At 39.2% G+C, this 20314-nt stretch overlaps 1 protein-coding gene across 1 annotated transcript in view; it reads left to right on the forward strand.

Moving 5' to 3' along the window:
* Positions 1-6550: 6550 nt before the first annotated feature.
* Positions 6551-20314, forward strand: part of LOC147161781 (transmembrane protein 132D-like) — a 32281-nt gene continuing 18517 nt past the window's right edge. The window contains exons 1-3 of the mRNA XM_086097297.1: positions 6551-6840; positions 8241-9114; positions 16021-16167. Of these exons, the coding sequence (XP_085953423.1) occupies positions 6771-6840; positions 8241-9114; positions 16021-16167 (1091 nt within the window). The 5' untranslated portion in view covers positions 6551-6770. The remainder of the gene's footprint in view (positions 6841-8240; positions 9115-16020; positions 16168-20314) is intronic.

Consider the following 20314-nt stretch of genomic DNA (forward strand, 5'->3'; position numbering starts at 1 on the left):
AAAGAGTCAAATAAAAACGTATATACATAGAAATTATGATCATATCACATAATTTTCTCACAAATGCACTTATTGTGAAATCTGGGCCTTATTATGTTGTATGAATGGATTCGGCCAAGAAAAAGGAAATCAATGTTTTAATTATTTACATTCTATTTAATTAGATTATATCATTAGAGATAATTTAAAATTCGAGTGTAAAAATGGTCTATAGCAATATAAAATAATAATAAAATGCATGTATTCCAGATTCCAACATTTGCAGACTTTTATTTTTTTTACAGTAACTAACTGATCCTCCATTACTCCCGGAATAACTAATCTATTTACTGTTTTGTGCTATGGCCAATAATATATATAATGTAATATACGATTATTGCTTTGTCACAATTAAAGTAAACTATGAAGTAGACACTTGCACTTGTTTCAAACTCATTATGCAGAAAGTATTTAATAAAGTTGATTATTGTCTAATTTAGCTCTAGATTTTTTTTCAATATTTGTTTTTAACATATATTGCGGAAACGTATTGCATTCACTTGGAAAAAAAAAGTCCTGTTTTTCTGACAATTTTTTTGTTGGAGCTTTTTTTTGTATTTTTTTCTGTTTTATTTAATATTTTTTCCCTGTTTTTTTAGTAATTTTTTTCTGGAAAAAAAAATCCCCTTTTTTTTATCTGAATATTATTTTTCTGTTTTTCTGAGTATTTTTTTTTCTTGTTTTATAAAATAATATATTTTCTGTTTTTCTGAATATTTCTTTTTAAAAAGGGTTTTCCCTCAGAGATTAGAGAACAAACCACAATACAGTATAGACACATTCATTCCTTTACTGAGAGGGAGTAAGTAAACATGACCATCTTATTGCATATGGAGGTATGCGGGAAAGTGTCCGCTTCCGCTATTAGCGAGTCTGCAACAAGTCACTTGGAGTTCAGAGGTAAAAAAAAAAAGAAGAAAAAAACCCCTCCAAAAAACAGAACACAGCTCGGTTTTTTCTGAATAATTTATTTTCCAGTTTTTTTTCCTATATATTTTTTTCTGTTTGTTGGAATAATTTTTTTCTGAGTAATTTTTCTTCCTGTTTTTCTGAATACATTTTTTCAGCCTGTTCTTCGAAATATTTTTTTGACCGAAAAAAAAAATCAGGAAAATAGAAAAAAATATTCAGAAAAACTGACAATTAAAAAAAATACTCAGAAAAACAAAGCTCCCCCCCAAAAAAAATTACTCAGAAGTTGTTTTCTTTTTTTTCAAGTGAATGCAAAACGCTTCCGTAATATATATTATTATTTGTTTTTCGTGGATCCCCATTATTCACCGTTTTATCGCGGGTGTCTACTATATTCATGAGTCTTTTTCCTGTGCAGTTACATCATGAACCTCAAGAGGGCAGCAGTGTTTTCCCTTTTGGAAGGCTTCAAGACCCACTTGATTATAATACATATTCTCTGATGTAAAATAAGTCATCCTGCGTCATTATGGAAAAAACTACGACCCCCCCCCTCTCGCTCTTTCTAAGTTGAACCATGTAATAGTGCGGTTACTTTCTTCATCCGTACTGGCTGCACCACTACTTCATCCTCATACCTGCTGGCTCTTTCATTCACCCCGTCCGTCCTCGTGTCCCCCGAGGGTCAAGTTTAAAATTCTTGCCAGCTGTAAGCTCTCCATCACTCACCTGCCAGCTACCCCACCAACACAAGGGGGGGACACACCAAGACATCCATCTTCCCCATGCCCTTTCTGAATATTTCATAACAACTCCGAAACGCTCGTTTGGGGCCTATCACAGCAACGGCGTCCTCTAATTTGATTTTGATACGCCATCAGACTTTAGCAAGTGTGATGGTTCTCTTGAAAGTTGGACTTATTTGTTTGCTTAAGTGGCACAGCCTCGCATTAAAAGCGACGTTATGAGGCCGAGCGGCAGCAGTCCTTAAACGCCGCACTTGCTTTGCATATTTTAATGACTGTTTGCTTGCATAATGTATGTTACCTTTTTCCTCCAGTGCATATATTTCATTTTAAAGGCCCCAGGGTAAAAATAACCTTTTGGGCCACTGCTGACCCGTGTCCCACGTTCACTGCTTTTCTTGCATTATGTGCCTGCTGTGCGCATTCTTTTTTGACCTTCTAGTGCAGTGAGAGCCTACACATTCATTATATTGTTTCATTCCAGCTACTGTAAAGCAGACGGAATCTTGGCAACTCTCCAGCGTACATAAGACAAACAACGGGGATGCCAGGAACGCATTTATACATGTTAATGCTTATTTTCCATATTTTCATGGATCACTGATTTAGGCGAGTATAAAGTGTCTTTATCGTCATTATTTTTATTATTATTATTATTATTAATAATAATAATAATAGAGTTGCACATGATATATCTGAGTTGAAATAAAATAACCATATGGAATATATAAAAGGTTATATTGTATCATATCATATATTATATCAGGGATGTTCAATACCACTTTTTTTATTTTTGGGACCGATACCAACTCTGAAGCTACAACTTGTGGCCTACTTTTCTTGTATGAAATTTCCCCGAAAAAAAATATAATTTTCCTGTAAAAATGGCATGAAATTATTGGCAATTTTCTACTCTGCTAATTTTTAGTTCCTGATCGTAAAACGGTCCCAAGAGTGGGACAGATACTGGTATCGGCGGCCGTCATTTGTCCGTGTCAGTGCTCAACCATTATATTATATTATATTATATTATATTATATTATATTATATTATATTATTTTTAAACCTTATTTGAGATACAATTATATACTGGAGTTTTTTATTTTATTATTTTTTTTATGAATTGTGTATTAAAAAAAGTAATTTTTCTCTAAAAGTTTGACAAAAGTGAACTGAAAGTCTTTGTTTGTAAATTTTATTTCCTGAGGGTGATTTTTCTCAATAAAATACTATTTTAAAAATTATTTTTCTTATTTTTAGTATTTTAAGTTTGCGTTTGTACCCCCAAACAATTTTACTTTTATTTTTTTCAGTTTCTCTATTTAGTTGTGCGAGATCGAATTTTAGAAATAAGATGTGTTTATGAGTAATGTCACATTTTGTTTTTGTTTATATTGACATATTGAGAATATAGACATACCATATTACATTTAATTGCAATATTGCATGCTTGGATGTCGATTTGCTATTATTTTTATTCTATAGTTTGGCAGCATGAACAGGATAATCCAGCAAATCCTTGTTGTTGTTGTGAAAGGTAAACAATGCTGATACCGCCCTCCCAGTTCAACAGTAATTTCTCATCTGGATTACTGTCAGTAAAGGTTAATAGAGTGGTTAATCATACAGTGTGACCTGTCTGTGAACTGTGCAGGTGTCAGACGGGGAAAGTGAAAAACTCCTCTGTGGATTTATTGGAACCTTTGTAGGTGAATTTGACCGCTTACATAAATAAGTCAGGTTGATGTGCAGTGAGAGAGAGGATTCTTTAAACATGACCCTTGTGGCTTCTGCTCTGGAATTGATTTGGGATGTCATCGGACAGTATAGAGAAAAAATATATAAAAAATCGTTTGTAAAAAACAATTGTAATATGTAGTTTGGGAAGAGAAGGAGACTGTGGCTGCTGTTTAGTTTCAAACTTTCTTCGTTCGCTAAAGTTCCTAAACAGTTAATCGTAAATGTCGTTCAGGAAGAAAAAAAAACTTTTGATACTGCTGAACTTTTAGTTTTGCTTTGGTCTTCTAATTTGCTCCTCCTGCTGTATTCATCTTTGGTTTGATGATGAATGGTGCAACAACTATGCAGATTCTGCATTTTGGGAAAATTATGCTAGAATAATAATAATAATAAAAAAAAAAAGAGCGCGTGCACAAAAAGGTGAACTTTGTTTTCATTGCAGCACTTGAATTTAAAATCGGCATAGGTACTCAATTGCGTCGATTTTGATTGCGCTATTCACCTCACAGTCAAACAGTGAGCCAACAGAAATAGCTTCCCATTTTTTCTTTAAAATAGACATTTCTCTGTCTGCTCTGCTTCAGGCTTGAGCAGTTTTAAGATGTCAAGGCCAGCATAGAAGGCATGCTATCCTGTAGCACTGACCCACATTTACAATGCAGCTAGCTAGCTAGTCAGACAGTTAACAGACCCGATATTTTGTTATGGCCTTGAGAGTCAATTTATTGCTTCTTTCTGTTTTGTAAAACTGGAATAAGCAAAAAAAAAGAAAAAAGAAATACAGTACATTAGTACTGTGTTGGAAATATCTGGTTTTCTAGCCACAATAGCATTCACCAGTCCCAAAATGTAAAGACATAAACTATTATTATAAACAAATTATTACACCATAGAGTGCTTTAAAAAAAATACATTGTTTACAACATGAATTACATTATAAAACATGCGTTCTGAATTAAAGTAGTTAACACACAAAAAAAGTACGCTAACATAGTTAGCTAAGTTAGCAAAACTCAGGTCGGCTAGCATAAGATGCTAACGGATGCTAACCGTTTTTAGCTACATTCCCACAAACGTTCACATGGGCTTTTTCAACACTAGAGGGTTCTAAAAGTCAACATAAATCAATATAGCAAAACTACATCTTCCACAAAAGCAATATTAATCAGAATTTGGTGTTTGGACTTGTGGGGCTGCGTACAACATATTATTGTAAAGAAAATGATTGGGTTGACCCCTAGTACAGCATTGATGTTTTTTTCTAATTTCGATGTGATGGTATTAAGAGGGATTTAGTCCTCACTGAAGACCCAGCTATCAAAAGTAAGCTACTGCAATGGAGAAAGGCAGCACTGTTAAGTTGAACACCTTCAAGGACTAATCAACAAGTGAAAAATAACTCAGAGTCTGTTGTGATGACTGAAAGTACGCTGAGCATGATTTTTGATAATGACACTTCTCAAAGAAAACCTCCATTATATAAACTGAAGAAGCACAGCACAGTAAACAAACATTTTATAGACTGCATTCACGTTTCAAACTAGAAGTAATTTGGAGTCCTTGGAATGTTTTCTCCAAGGTACACACTGTATATATTCCCCGACAACCTCTGCAGTGAGACAAAGAAGTCTTTATTTACCAATAATGTCTGCATGGGCTCCTGGCACCTTGTTATAAAAGTGTCCCTTTAGCAAGTGCAGGAAGCTAGACTTGGCGCAGCAGTTGCTATCACATAAAAAAACAAAAAAAACAACAACATTCGACTGTGGGAATGAACTATGAAATTTGAGCAAGCAAACTGGACCAGCGGTACATTTTGGATAATTGTTTGTTTCTAATTAAGGCAGATTAAACACATAGATGTAATGATTGACAATTTTTATTAATATTATTATATATATATTTATTTTTTACATCTTAACCGATTAAAAAAAAAACTGACAGATCACACATTATTATTATTATTATTATTACAGCACTTTATATTGCTCCTTCCTGTGTGCACACCTTGGCCACATGGGGGCAGTATAATAAAAACACAACGCTATAACAGTGCAAGGAGATGGTCTCAGCTCCTCAATTAGTCACAGTCGTTCTTTTCAGAGGATAAAGCATATATGCCTATGTGTACTGTTATTTTACCTGTCTACAGCACCTCCGGGATACGATTTTTAAGGGAGATTCTAAACCAGGCTGAGTCGCGGGTCCAAAAACAACCTAAAAATGTATCTCTTTTTTTATTTATTTCCATTTTAATTTGGTCAGGTGACCTGATAATTTTGTATAAAAGAAGTGTATAGAAGATACTCTGCAGAACACGAATCTAAAGAAAACAGTGTCACATGACTTCCAACTATTATTTTTCTCTCATCTGCAATTGCTGCCAAATGTGTGTCGTCATATCATCGAGGCTTAAGCTTATACCTGCGCCCATCTGCTCTGTTCTGCAGCATCAGACATGATCCCCTGCGACGCCGCTGCAGCATGAGGATCTGTGGATGACATCTGGCGAAAAAAAATAAAAAAAATGCCCGTGTAACAATGACTGAATGGAGGAAGTGGTTTTGTTGGTGACGAAATAACTACAGTACTTTGTCGTAGTCATTTCATAGCATATAATACATTTGTTATGATGGCAAATTTCAAGCATAGTAATTGTCAGGCCTTAGGGCAGCACAGTACCCTATTGAGGGCCGTGCAGCTTTATATGACTGTGTAACATGTGAGAAATGTAATAACACAGTAATAAAATAGTAATAAAGGAGTCAAAGCCATTGTCAAAATTCAAGCATAGTAATTGTCAGGCCTTCCTTAGGGGATCACAGCACCCTAATGGGGGCCATTGTAATTTTATATGACTGTATAATATGTGAGGAATGTAATAACATAGTAATAAAAAAGAGTCAAAGCAATAATGGTATAATGTGAATTCAACCCCTGGCGCGGAATCATGTCCATCATTTGTTAGATCAAATTTAAAGTGACTCACAGAGAAACCACTGATCCCTTTGACCTCGTGTGCATTTAATTTGCTCGCAGCTCTTCCTCCACCCACGTGGCCGCCGTTAATCTGACACACTGCACATGTTTACTGATTTCGGCCATGGGAATAGTCGTGCCTGGTGCTGTCCTGCCGTGCCAGCCGGGCTCGGGCAACTTCACTTCTCTCTTCCGTACTTTTTTTTTTTAACCCACCATTCAACAAGAGAATGATTTTTCTGGATTTTTTTGTCACTATGAAAGGAAACTACTAGTATACATAACGCTGTTTTTCAGTTGTTTTTATTTATTTTTATCACTGCATGATACCAAGGATTCTCTCGTCTTGACAAGATGCTTAACTTTCTCTTCCGTTTCATGTCTCCAGTGGTGACAATTGCCGTGCTTACTGCTGTAACAAAGGGTAAGTCATTTATATGTGAATTCTATTTGCCATACTTTTTTTTTTTTTGTGGCGCTGTGATGGATTAATGGCATTTTCATTGATATTTTACATGATTTGAGAGTGTTTTGATTTTCAAGCAGAGTCACGGACTAAAATCGATTTGTAAGTCAAGGCACCACTATTATTCTGTATTTGTGTGCATTCTTGCCGTCACAAATACTGGAAGTGGCATCACGGCGTTTGTGTAAAGAGACACAAGGTACTGGTTTGAAAAGTCTTGTCCAGTGGAGGATGCCGTTTATTTGTCATAAGTTAATTCGACGCCTTGAAAGAATGCCAAGCTGGGCGCTTCGCCATGTTCCATGCCCAAAAACCACCACTGTCAATAAATGGCTCAAAGAATCATGGCGAGTCAAGTAGGAAGTAGTGGTCTTCATCTGATGTCAAAAGTCAAGGAGGTGTCATGTTAAGTAGAGGAAAAAAAAGTCATTACCTCAATGAAGTCTGACTTGAAAAGAGAACATCTTTTGTTCTTATTGAAATGAGAGTGGTTCTACTTTCTGAGCTGTCATATCACTTTTGTTGTTGTGCCATTTTTTTTTTAACATCACATTCAGGACAAAGGTTCATCTAATTTCCTGGTTCTACTTTTTTCTAAGTACTCCATTTCCTGTTTGTCTCACTTTTCCATCTCGAGTGTTATTTTCTTCACATTTTCCAATGCAGGGACGACATGAGGGATTGTCATTGCGCTTTAGTCTCAGATGAGCAGCATGACCTAATCACCTGCATCATTTCGACACCCACTTCACGCACATGCAGTCACCATTTCCAACAAAGTTCCACCTTTTCAGCCTCCTCACTAAAGACTTATTTTCTGCCAAAATGTTCATTGTTGAAATCAGAGGTGGGCATTACGTCAGTCCGTCGCTGATGGACACCTGTTTTTCTGACAAATGACAAGAAACATAAAAAAAAAAGATGGACTAAGCACTGACAGAAGAGGGTTTTCATCTGTCAGTGGAATCGTCATTAACCGGGTCTAGAATCTGCGGACCTTTCAGTCCGTCACTAGACGCCCGTTTTGTTGACAAATGATGGACTGACGATTACAGTTTGGTTCGGCTTGAAAAAATGACGGACTGACGATGATGGACTGGAATTTTTTTTAAATTGCCCACCTTTGGTTAAAATCTTCTTTCCATCCATTTTGTATTCTGCTTATCCAATTCAGAGTCTCCAGGTGAGCTGGAGCCTATCCCATCCGATTTGGGGCAGATTACACCCGAAACTGGACACATATAGAGACAGACAACCATTCACTCTTACGTTTACACCGTCACGTCAAATGGGAACTAAAACCACGCTGCCTGTACCAAAGTCCGATGAATGTATCTTTTCTACTCTTTTTCTTCCAGATGTTGAGAGCCAGGAGATTCCAAAAGACACTAAGATTTCTATTCCACTACCGGTTTATCCTGCAGTCCGATTTCAGGTCCTCAATGCCGATCATGTGGTTCTGAGACAGGACAGTATTGCGCCACAAGGGAACTCCAGCCTGAAGGCTCACACACAAACTTTCCTCATCACGGATCCAGGTCCTGGTTTACTCCGGCCAGCTGTTAATGCCTCATATGGGCCACTCAGTGTGGACGCGCCCGTTCCTCCAGAGCTGCTCCTCAATGGGCGCAGGATCGTGCCAGTCATTTTAGGCCGGCAGGTTCGCTCCTCATCCCCGGTCGTCAAGATCCTCTTCCACATGCCTCGTGAAGTTGGTGGAACTCAGGAAAAGACGGAGGATGGAGCTCATTGTGTGACAGCTTACGCCTTCTGGGGGACGAGGGAAGTCCGTGGGGCATGCCTGGTATCACCAGAGAGGTTCTGCGTGGCGCAGCTGAAACCCGAACCAGCCTGGTTCAGCTCGTCGACTCAACCTGGTGGCTCCAGCAAAGAGGCGGGGCGAACAGAAGCCGCAAAGGGGCTTCAGGGCAATCTTGTGGAGGTCTACTTTCAGAGTCGGATGGACCTGACAGGACAGTGTACGCCACAGGATAGCCTGCAACGAGTCGGAGTTGGACGGGCGGGTGTCCAGGAAGGGTTGGGAACACCCTTGAGAAGGATAGGAAGTGTAAACCTGCTTAAAACTCCGCCTGGGAATGTGACCTTTTTTCGTCTGAGATTTGGGGGGGGCTTGGTCATCCAGACTTCCTCCAAGCCCCTGAAGTCTGATGACGTTCTGACTTTTTACGTCTTCCTGGCAAGTACCTCAACCTTGGAGAGTTTCACACTTAGGTAAGAAGGATATTTTATTCACATTCTTTAAAAAAACTAACTTGCTCTCATCTTTATCCGATTGGTAATTGGAACCGTGCGTACGAGAGAAATGGGTGAGACAAAATGGAGACGATTTTTTTGCAGTTGCGTATGGCCAGAACGCGACGGTGAACTTACCCAAGAATAGTTAGAACTCAAACTAACTTAACTTAAGTAACGACTGTCTGTTTTTCCCACGAATGACAAGAATCTGTACGTCCGTTTTGACGGACTGACGGAATGCCCACCTCTCTGTCTGTCAGTCCTCGGGATCATAAAAGGACATGCCCTGAGAAAGAACATGAAATACTGGTTGTGATCCAGTCCAGAACGGTCATTGTAGAATTTGGTAACAGCTCACAAAAATCAACCAGGAAGTCGCCTGCCTGCTACCAAACCACTTCTTACCTTGGCCTTGTAGATTATCTGGCGAAAAGTTTCGTCTATAAAGATTTAGGATGTAAGAGTTGACCTCTGCCTTTCCTACAACTCTTTGAATCGACTCTTTAGATGTGTGCACAAAACAGTGAAAAAAAAAAAAAACGCTAAGAGACTTATATAACCTAATAATAAAAACAATTAGGCAACAGGGACTTGTCCCGTAGTGTTTTCCAAGCCCGATACGATGTGAAAAGAATTCATGTTGAATCGGCGGGACGTTGTGAGCAACATCGTGAGCGATGGACTCCGTGCATTTAAATGGTTACTTAAGGCATTTAAATGCTGATGGGGCTTGACACGAGTGCCACCAAGCCTGCCGCTGCCTGCCAGTTGCACCGCCTTCATAAATTACTGACATGTTTGATCCTGTCTAACGTCTCAGTTAGAGTTCTTGAGGGCGCTCTTCCATAAGCAGGGACATAATTGGCAAATGATTCACTGGTTTTCATATCTCGACATCCCGCCAACATCCCAGCGATTTCTCTGGGTATTTGAACCCATGAATAATGTATCTCGTTTCACGGAGCACGAAAACAAACATCTTTCCTGATCCTTTGGGTAAAAGTGAAGGTAATATAGAATAAAAAACACCAGAAGTGCAATCTGTTCCAAGATTCTCCCGGCTGCCTCCTGATGCACATCACTGTGTGGACTTGTGGAATTCTCATTAGAATGCTTCACATCATGCTTTTCTGGCTTTTCTATTCGCTCAACTGTATCTATATATAATCTAATCCGTGATATCGCGCCGCAAACATAATCTGCGGGAAAATGGAAAGACATGCGAAGATATGTGTATTAATCCATGGAAACCAAGTTAAACCTGCACTTGTGTCCGTCCCACTGACCATCAGCACAAACACACTGACCCAGTGACCTGATGCAGCTCAGCGTCCGTCATTAAATGACACGAACGCTGAACCCCCAAACTAAATCTGCCTTTTTTTTTCCCCCGCTGAGGACTATTTGGATTATTTCTTTGGATTCTGAAATCCCCCCCACCCCTCCTGAAAATCCTACTTATTGACTGTACAAGTGAAGTTCCTCCGTTCGGGTCAGTGCTTTCAAGTCCTTGTATGTCTGACCCAGTGCCACATCCAGAATGAGATTGGCCCACAGTTCCACACTTAAATCCGAGTGAAGGCTCGCTCTGAGGAGCTTGGCAAAGTGATTGATAGGTCCTGGGAGAAATCCCTGCTCCACTTCATGTCTTTGGCTGAAGATTGAGTCCCCTCCAAGCGGGACTTGGCCAGATTATCTGTGGCCCTGATTGAAAATGAATCAAGAGGTTAACCCTTAAGGGTAGAGATGATTTGAGCCGGCTGTGAGGATTAAGCGGGTGCATCTGCGTGTGTGCTACATGTGCGAATTCATGCATGTTCATGTCCACCTGTTAGGCATTGCACAATACGGGTATGCACGTCAATTTTTTTTAAAATATTAACATCAGGCGCATGCGTTATCTACTGGACACCTGATTGGACAGCAATCACTTTGTTAGCATGGGTTTGAAAGAAATCATGTGGAATTTAGCTACACAGTAAATTCTGTAGAGTAAATTTGACTGGATTTAGAGCGGGACCGAATAGACTCGATTTTAGAATAGGCTAATATTTACACTTGGAAGAGAGTAAAGTAAAGAATATAATATACAAAATAATAAATAAAAGTCGAACTCACGACCTTCAGTTTGGGAAACTGCCGCACTACCACCTTAGCTATGCCCCTCCTACTGTTTGCTTATCGCCAAGACACCAATGACCAACATCATTTTTGGTCTCGGAGTTCCGAAGATTCCAGCTGACACAAGCAATATACGATCACACCGCAGGAGCTGAAGGTCGTGAGTTTGTTCGTCAACCCTTGAGGGACTTTCCCCCCCCCCCCCCCCCCCAATTCTTTATTTTACTCTCTTCCAAGTGTAAATATTAGTCTAAAACTGAGTCTATTTGGTCCCACTCTAAATAGAGTCCAATTTGTTTTACAGAATTTACTGGTACGAGTAATCATACAAGCTCCGTCTAGGCATGGCGACCCCAAATCACCCAACCTAGCGATCTACAGTATAATATAAAAGTTTTATGCAATGTTTGTATAAACCTTAGGTGACCAGACGTCGCATTTAACCGGGACTGTCCCGATAACACGGGTAGTCCCCATTTTGAGCCTTGTGTCCCCCGATGCCGGCAAATTTCGCCAGCCCATTGTTTTGTCCCATTTTTAGGCAGGTCTCGTCCAGCATACCATTTTTTTAATTTTTTTTTATTAGTCTTGTCAGAAAGCAAGTCGTTTGGGTCATGTGTATGTCAATCAGACAGTTGTCATAGCGAATCATAACAATAAAACTATTTAACAGTTAAATTCATATTTATTTTCACATTCACGCTAGTAGGCATGTTTTCGTCATACCGTAATTAGAGCTACTTCCTGCTGGATGCTGCAGTGCAATAAAAGTAGCGAAACACTCATTTGGAGTGGAAAAAGGAGATTCCAATCATGACAAAGGGTCATTATAAAACATTTCAAATGAAAGTGAATACACACCGGTAAAAACCTTGGCGGGAAAAAAGTAGTACTTCCTCAACATACTTTTTATGAGCTCCAGTTGACAAACAGGCAAACAGACTCCAAGTCATAATTTTAATCTCATAAAACAGTGAGGGCTTGCACACCGGACACACACTCCTTCGGGCATTACATTAGAAAAGTGACTCGTGAAAGAGTTTGAGAAGTTTTGGAGACGTGACAAAACTTTCATGACCAAAACATACGGAGTCACCGCTCCCAAAAAACTTATTTAAAAAGGCAATTAAAAAATTTGATATTTTCCTTACATTGATCAGCTGATTAAAAAAAACAACTACACATTTGTAAAATGTAATGTATTGGTAATCTGTCTGCTCGATGTGTTTGATTAAAGCAGTTTATGCAGTATATACTTGCCATTTGTCAAGAGCTTTTTCCCATGTGGCTGCACTGCCTATTGATCCACAAATTGATGTCAGCCCTCGTCCGGCGTGGGATGAAATGTCAGCGTTTGGACGTCCGTCCATTTCACTGCTTACTTGCTATAGTTTGTCTGTGACCTTGACCCAGCCGCTTTACTAATTGATTGTTCTGCTTGGGACTGTTTGATTGTAAAAAAAAAAAGATGTACGTTTTTTGGTGCGTGAATGCGTGTCGGTTATACAGTGCACACTTGCTTGTCGCTGTTCTTATTTTGAGGACAATGCTACAAATGTGGATAGTTTATTAAATTCCAATTTTGAAAAAAACAACAACACAACATCAGATGTATTGGCCAAGTATGTAAAAACACACAAGAAATATTGCAATGATTAACAGATGGAGACAGATTGAAATGCCCGGCAGTTCGCTAAATTAGCAACCTGGGTTTCTTAGATGAAAAACAAGAAAACATGAGGTTGAAGAGACGGGGGCAGCAAGATAAGGGATGGAGAGGAGCAGAAATGTGTTATGTTATGTTTCTCTATATGGGACCTGCAACTGGCCAAGGGTTAGGCTCCAGCTCACCCACAACTCTAATGCAGAAAACAGTTGGATGGCATCCATACGCTTAACTCCCTTCACTGCCATTGACGGCTATAGATGTCAAAAATTAATTTGAGCTATTTATATTAGTTTAGCATTTTTTCCCCACTTTTGTTAACAAGAGTATGAAAACCTAGAACAAAATATTGTACATTTAGAACAGATATATAAAATGTGTGATTAATTGTGAGTTAACTAGCGAAATCATACGATTAATTACGGGGAAAAAATACGGCCCTCATTTTTAATAATCAAACAACAGTTGGAAAAAATGTTAAACTAATAAAAATTGTTCAAATGAATTTTTTTTACGTCTATAGCCGTCAATGGTAGTGAATGAGTTAAATTTTTAAAATTTTATTTTGGACATCAATGACAGTTAAAAGCATTTGAGTTCAGATAAATAAATACATAAATAAATAAATAAATAAATAAACATGTGATATGAGCTGAGTCAAAATGGACCCAAAAACAAATGGAACTCAGCATGTGACTTGATTCCAAAAAGGTTTAACAGCAGGCAATTATTAAGAGGTCAACCTGAGCCCATTTTTTTTTCCTTTAGAAACAAAACAATGACGCAGACATGTCCTCCCTTTACTTGGTGGAACTGAGTCTACTCATTTGTTTCTGTTCCCAAAAATTCTCATTTCAGTCCAACACAAGTGTTGTCTGTTGTTTTAGAAAATGAGAATATGGTGCACTCTCAGGCCGCTACAAAAAGATGGAGCGAAAAAAACCCTCTTCTGACAGCTAATAAATGTTTGACAGAGCGAGAGAAAAAGTGATTGTGAATTAAAGAATGTTTGGGAAACAGACATTACAGACTATACAGTTGTTCGCTGGCCTCGATGTTTCCCCAAACAATTCAAACAGACGTGCCGAAGCTTGAGTGGGCTGCTCTCGACTCCCTGTGGAACATTTCCAGCTCTTCCCTGGATCCTCGCCATGAGGAAATTGGCTTTTTTTTTGGAGACAAAATGACACGCGACTCCACACATTATAACTTTGGGTCGGAATCATTTCATGTCTCCCAAATCACTTCAGCGCATATGGCTCAATGGCCCGCGCAATGATGTATTCCCAAAATGCATCAGGACTGTTCTGATGTAAGAGCAAGACAGAAGCTTGATTGCTCTATAAACTCAGGTGTCTGTTGGAACCCTCCCGGGACGCTTGCTTCCGTTCACATTCGTCATCGTAAGCGTTGTCGGTGCTGCATCATGTGCCTGAATGTGATTAACTCCTACTTCTCCTGGGGCCAGCAAAAAATGAATGCTAATTAATGCTAATTCTCAGTCTGCCCGCAGCTTGCAAATCATCTGTTTGTTGGTTACTCGCCACATCAAGCTGGAGAAAAAAAACAAAAAACCTAACTGTCCGTTTGCGAGAAACTAATTGTTTGAAAGCTGAGTTGAATTTCACTGCTCACACTCAGGCCTCAAAACTATTCCATCATGAAATAAATTAAATAGTAACTGAGGTATCTCACAAAGAAACGTATCATCACACAATCTAAATAAAATTCAAAAACAAATAAACTCAGTCTGGAAAACGTTACTAGTTTTGGGATTCCAACAAAACGGGGCTTCTCAGACAAAATCCAACATTTACATGAGAAGGTGATCTGGGTCTGTTTGCGGTCAAACCTCGGCTCAGTCTTGTTTGGATCAATTTGGCAAACATATGAACTTTCATGCACCAACGACATGGAGCGGTGGCATATTCATAAAATTATTGTTGGTCAGCAAAACCATCTGACAAAATGTGACAGCAACGAGTTTACACAAAAAGCGTGGAAAGACATAAACAATCGTAGCCTACAGCTTTATCGTGTGGTGATGTTGAACAACAATATGACTTAACCAATTAGCAGCTAACAGCTAACAATTAACATTGGGTCATGAGCGTGGCTACAATTTATACCAGGGTTCTCAAACTTGCTGCCTGGGGGCCATTTGCGGCCCACATATAGCCCCCTACTTGACATTGAAGTATAATGTTAGTGTGACCGCCATTTTTTTTTAAAATCACTTATTGGCTATTATAGCTCAGGCTCATGATAGCTTTCTGTGAAATGTAATTCTGAATTGTCACACATTCGTACTTTTTCAAAACCTGCCACGAAGAGAAAGGTTGGTGACAAAAACAGCCAGTTTCAAGAAAAACTGGCGACGGAATGTTTTTTCTTTGAACACGAGCATTCCGACATGTCTTGAATGCAAAGGTGCTTTACTGGTTTGACTTGTGTGGACTGCCAGAAGTGCAATTAGGAAATGCTGATACAAATCCGGACATTAATGCCACTCTATGATTTTTAAATAATTTTCTTTGGACCCAGAGTGTGCGTATTATAACCAGAGGTGGGCGCGTCAGTGAATTTTGAACGTCCGTCATTCGGCAATCGTCAACAGTCGGGGACGCACTTCCATCATCGTCAGTCCTTCAAGATTTCAAGCCGAACCGTCAATCTGTCATTCGCCGATTGCTCAGCAAAAGGAGCGTCCGTCAATGTTTTCGTCATTTGAAGTCGGCATTAGTCAATGTTCCGTCAACGAAATGGGACTTCCGTCATTGACGGATTGATGATTACATTGACAGACAAAAACCCACTTCCATCATTGCTAAGTTCGTCAATTTATTTAGAAGTTTCCCATCATTCGTCAACAAAATGGACGCCCATCATTGATGTATTGACGGACCTTCCGCCAATATTGATGGAATGCCCACCTCTGATTATAACAACACCAGTTTGACGTGACAGAAGGAAGGCATTCAGTGTTGTTTATTCTCCAAATGTTGATCAAATGTCAAGGCTGACATTTGCAGCCTTTAAGATGAGAAAACAACTACTTTCCCATTCCATGTTTCATGTCTATGTGTTTACTGTAGGGCAACAGTCAAGCCGGGATTGTCGTTCAGCACCGTGCGGCCCAGTGACCCGACGCTGTGGGACGTCAAGGCAGAGCCCGGCAGAGTCGTCATCCCGAACACGGTCATTGTTGTTTGCCAGAGAAAGGTTGCGGTCACAGCGAAGAGGTCAGCGCACGACATTTGGATTACATTGACACACAAAGCTAACAGATTTGATAAACACCTGTTTGATTATTTTCTCCTTGGGCAAAGTCGTTTACACACAGAATCGACAAGGAATCGGATCGCTACATTCTTATCAGTTTTTTTTTGCAGCCGTCAGTTTTTGCACCCCTTGAGACCCTTTACCATTTATTATGTACACGTTGACAGGCAATTATTGACGTCGTCATGATTACGCCATAACCCTCACAGTGGCGTGCTGCTGAAGTGCCTCTAATTGCATTAGCTTTACATTTAATGACGATTTACATCATAATATATGCTCACATTAGTGTCGCAAGCGTCACAGTGCGCATCTCTGCCCAGCAACCTCCCGCCCACGCAGACCGAACAAGCGAGCGAGCGAGCGGCCGACCGACCACCCATCGTCCGGCCCGACCCACTTATCTGTAATCATCCATAATCACGGCTCCGTTATCCAGGCTTAAGCGCTTGCACGTTCAGAAGGGGAGGATTAGAAAGGAGAGATATTTCCAAGTTGTGTCCCATGTGTTGGGCTCATCAGGACAACACTCCCTCCCATCCCATCCCATCACATCACCCCCCCCCCCCCCCACACACACACTTGAGTCTGAAGTGATATGTCGGACGGTTTAACATCCCCGCCCCCAAATAGAAGGATTTCCAGGAAAATGGGGCAAAACCAGACAGTCCGGCCAGTTTCAGCAAAGCAGCTAAATCGACCTGACTCCGTTTCAATTATTTCGGAAAATACATCTCACCTTACAAAAAGCTCATTCGCTGCCAGCCCAGTTAAAATGGATGCTTGACGTCTATAGTCGTCGCTGGCAGCGAATACGTTAAAAAGCTTTTTAACATATGATGTGGTTTTAGTGATGAATGTGGAATGCCACCAACAGCTTTCATGTCACACATATTTCACTTTGAGTGGTTCTAAAACTGTCACAGATGTTGACTTGTTTAACCTCATCCATCAACATCAGCGGATTTACAGTTTTGGGTTATCTTTGTAGAACGCGTTGGCAATGATGTTAAAAGCTGGTTAGGAATAGAACTCATATTTTAACATCTTGCACAAGGGCAAGCATGGGGACCAAAATAGTTGGTACATCTGTTCCCACAGACAGTTCTGAGGTTGGGGGTTCGAATCTTGGCTGAGTGTGGAATTTGCGTATGTTAGATTAATTGCGGACAAGTCTCCTGTCAACAGGGACCCTAATGAGGACAAGAGCGTACTCGTGTTTCTCAAGTTTTGGAATATAGAAAGAAAATGTTTTTACTTCAGTTATTTGTTTGATAGGGTATGGTTTGTGATTATATCGTTAAATTATTTATAGTCTGCATGAGTATTTGTACAATATTTACTTTGCTTTTTGTGTGTGGTGTTTTTCATCTGCTTTCATGTAAAAGACTTCTGCCCCTCTTTGATGTTTCACATTTTTTGTTATGCAGGACCCTATACTGAAACCATTTCAATTTCTGTTTACCTTCTTTTAATCTACCCTGCGCAAAAACAGAATATGATAAAACTGCATTTCAGTGATTTTTTTTTTTTTTTTTTGCACGGTAGTGTTAGAGAAGACAATATTAAGTATTGTACTCTTTGCGTGTTCAATTAACTGAATGGTGAGATTCTGTTGAAGAAGTTCCTTTGCAAAGGTTTTAATTACCAGAAGCTTCTGGTCCACATAGACAAACCATCCAAGCGATGTCTCTGTTCAAATGTGGCTCATAAAAAACACAGCACACAAAATATTTCTGGGATTTATAAATCACAGTGCTGTTAAAAAAAAAAAAAAATCAAACTTAGCCATCAAACTCTTAGTTAGTCTTTTACTCGTTACTACTCATTCTATTCTATTATTTATTTTATACTATAGCTGCAGCTGGACGAAGTCCAAAAAAGTTCCTCACGGGGAAAATAAAAATATATCATATCATAACATATTAATAAAATTCCCATTATACCAATTCAAAAACTGATTCTCCCAAAAATATATGCAAATTTAGTAGGCTATAGATTGAAATAAATTTTCTCAATCCCTCATTTCAAATTTACATATGTCGTTTTCAATTTTCTGAAATATCTTGCTATAGATCACAGTTCCCCACTCAACACATTAAAAATGCCCTGCATATCACTATGTAGCATTTTACTGAATGGATCACATCTCATTCCGACCACCAACTTTCTCAGTCCAGACCCCCAGCAAAAGGCAGGACGGCAGCTGTTGTCAATGTTCAGTCCTGGCCAGCATGGCGGCTGTTGTGGCAGCAATGTTCAGAGCAGGCATTTAGATTTCCTCTGGATGCAAAACAGCCATAGGGGAGAAGTCACTAGAATGAGGCGTATACACAGTCACTGGGCATTGAGGAATTTGAACATCATGTTTTTCTTAGGCACAGGACGAGAAGACTGTTGCTCTGCGGCTTTTGACCTTTGATCTCTGCCACATCCATTCAGACGCTGTCTGCAATGTGGATCCGATGACACACAGTCTTTCTGAGAGCTCACCTGATCAAAAAATGCACATTCGTTGATACAATGCTTTAAAAATGCCAGACTTAGGATATGGGATCATAGCAAGACAGTTCACTCCCTGCTTTCTCAAAAATGTTTCGTAAAAAACACAGCCTCTTTATTCATTTCTCTTTTTTTTTCAATACCCCTTCAAATAGCTACTAGCCATACAACGTATCAGCAGCTGGGGCGCATCCCGTTCGCAGTTTGTAATCAGTGAAGGCCATCAAACCCTCATCTGCCTTGGAACTCAAACATCAGTTTCTAAAATGACACACTCAAAAAAAAAAATATATTAAAAATCAAAAACTAATCCCAGACACCTGAGGCAAGTGTTTTATTAAACAATAAAAATAGGACAATATAGCGAAAGAACAATTGTTTTCAACTCATTCACCGCCATTGATGGCTATAAACGTCAAAAATTAATTTGAACTTTTTCTATTAGTTCAACATTTTAAGAGTATGAAAACCTAAAAAATTTTTTTAAATATATTTTTTTCTTTTTTAAGAAAAGATTAATAAAAATTAGCGGCGTCAGGCGAATATCAAAATTTGTAATTGTAATTAATTGCATGACTTTACAATAGTTAGTTAGTTAACTCACGATTAATCACAAATATCTGTTCTAAATGTACAATAATTTTCTTCTAGGTTTTCATACTGTTGTTAACAAAAGTGGGAAAAAAAAGTTAAACTAATAGAAATAGTTCAAATGAATTTTTGACATCTATAGCCGTCAATGGCAGTGAATGAGTTAATAGAGTCAACTGTTTTAATTATATTACGTATAGCAGCAAACTATATTTTCTTGTCTACAAACTGTCAGTTGTGCAATATCAAACAAATATAAATCTCAGTAGTATTTCAGAATGGATTGTTATCGTATAATTAGCAAAGCTAAATTGATTTAAATAAACGATAAGATCTACTGTAATCTGATTTTGAGAACATTTCTTGTGTATTTTGCTGTTCAAAGTTGGAATTCTCCCCTTTGGCGCAGTTTCAGCCAGTCTTCTGTAAAAGTTTACGCGATCATCCGGGCACTTATTTCCACTGTTAGGTTAGCTTAGCAATTAGCATTACTTCTCCGTCTTTCCTTGCCATCCCTTCGTGACTAGTGATACTTGTCAGAATCGTATTCACAGCCATGAAGACGATCATCACCGACTCGTGTCGCACTCGCTAGCCGACCGAAGTTTGTTGCTAGCTAGCTGGTGCGGCGCAAGTAGCATCGAGCTTGCCTTGACCTCTGACTACTCACGTAATGTGGTAAGAAAGGTCAGAGCTCAGATTCAAACCCTTGTACTTCATAACTGTGGGACAAGCTTGCTAACCACTATCCACGTGCCTTCCTAAAAGCAAAATGATCAGGCGTTGGACAAAAAGAAAATAATGTGCTGACAAGAAGGGAGTGTGGCTCACTGTGGAGAGGCGAGGGAAATTCAGTGAGGAGTTGGACAGAAAACTTTTAGCGCTCACACACTTTGTGTTTGAATTCTAATGAGCGTAGATGATTTGGATTCCGCTGCCGAGGCCCAAAATAAGTTTGTGACGAGCTGGTGGCAACATTAAATACTGTTTTTTTGTTGTCCTTTGTTGCAACTA

This window comes from Leptonotus elevatus, chromosome 15 (genome assembly GCF_054856555.1).
Source record: "Leptonotus elevatus isolate MCC_2025b chromosome 15, RoL_Lele_1.0, whole genome shotgun sequence".
Classification (NCBI taxonomy): Eukaryota; Metazoa; Chordata; class Actinopteri; order Syngnathiformes; family Syngnathidae; genus Leptonotus; species Leptonotus elevatus.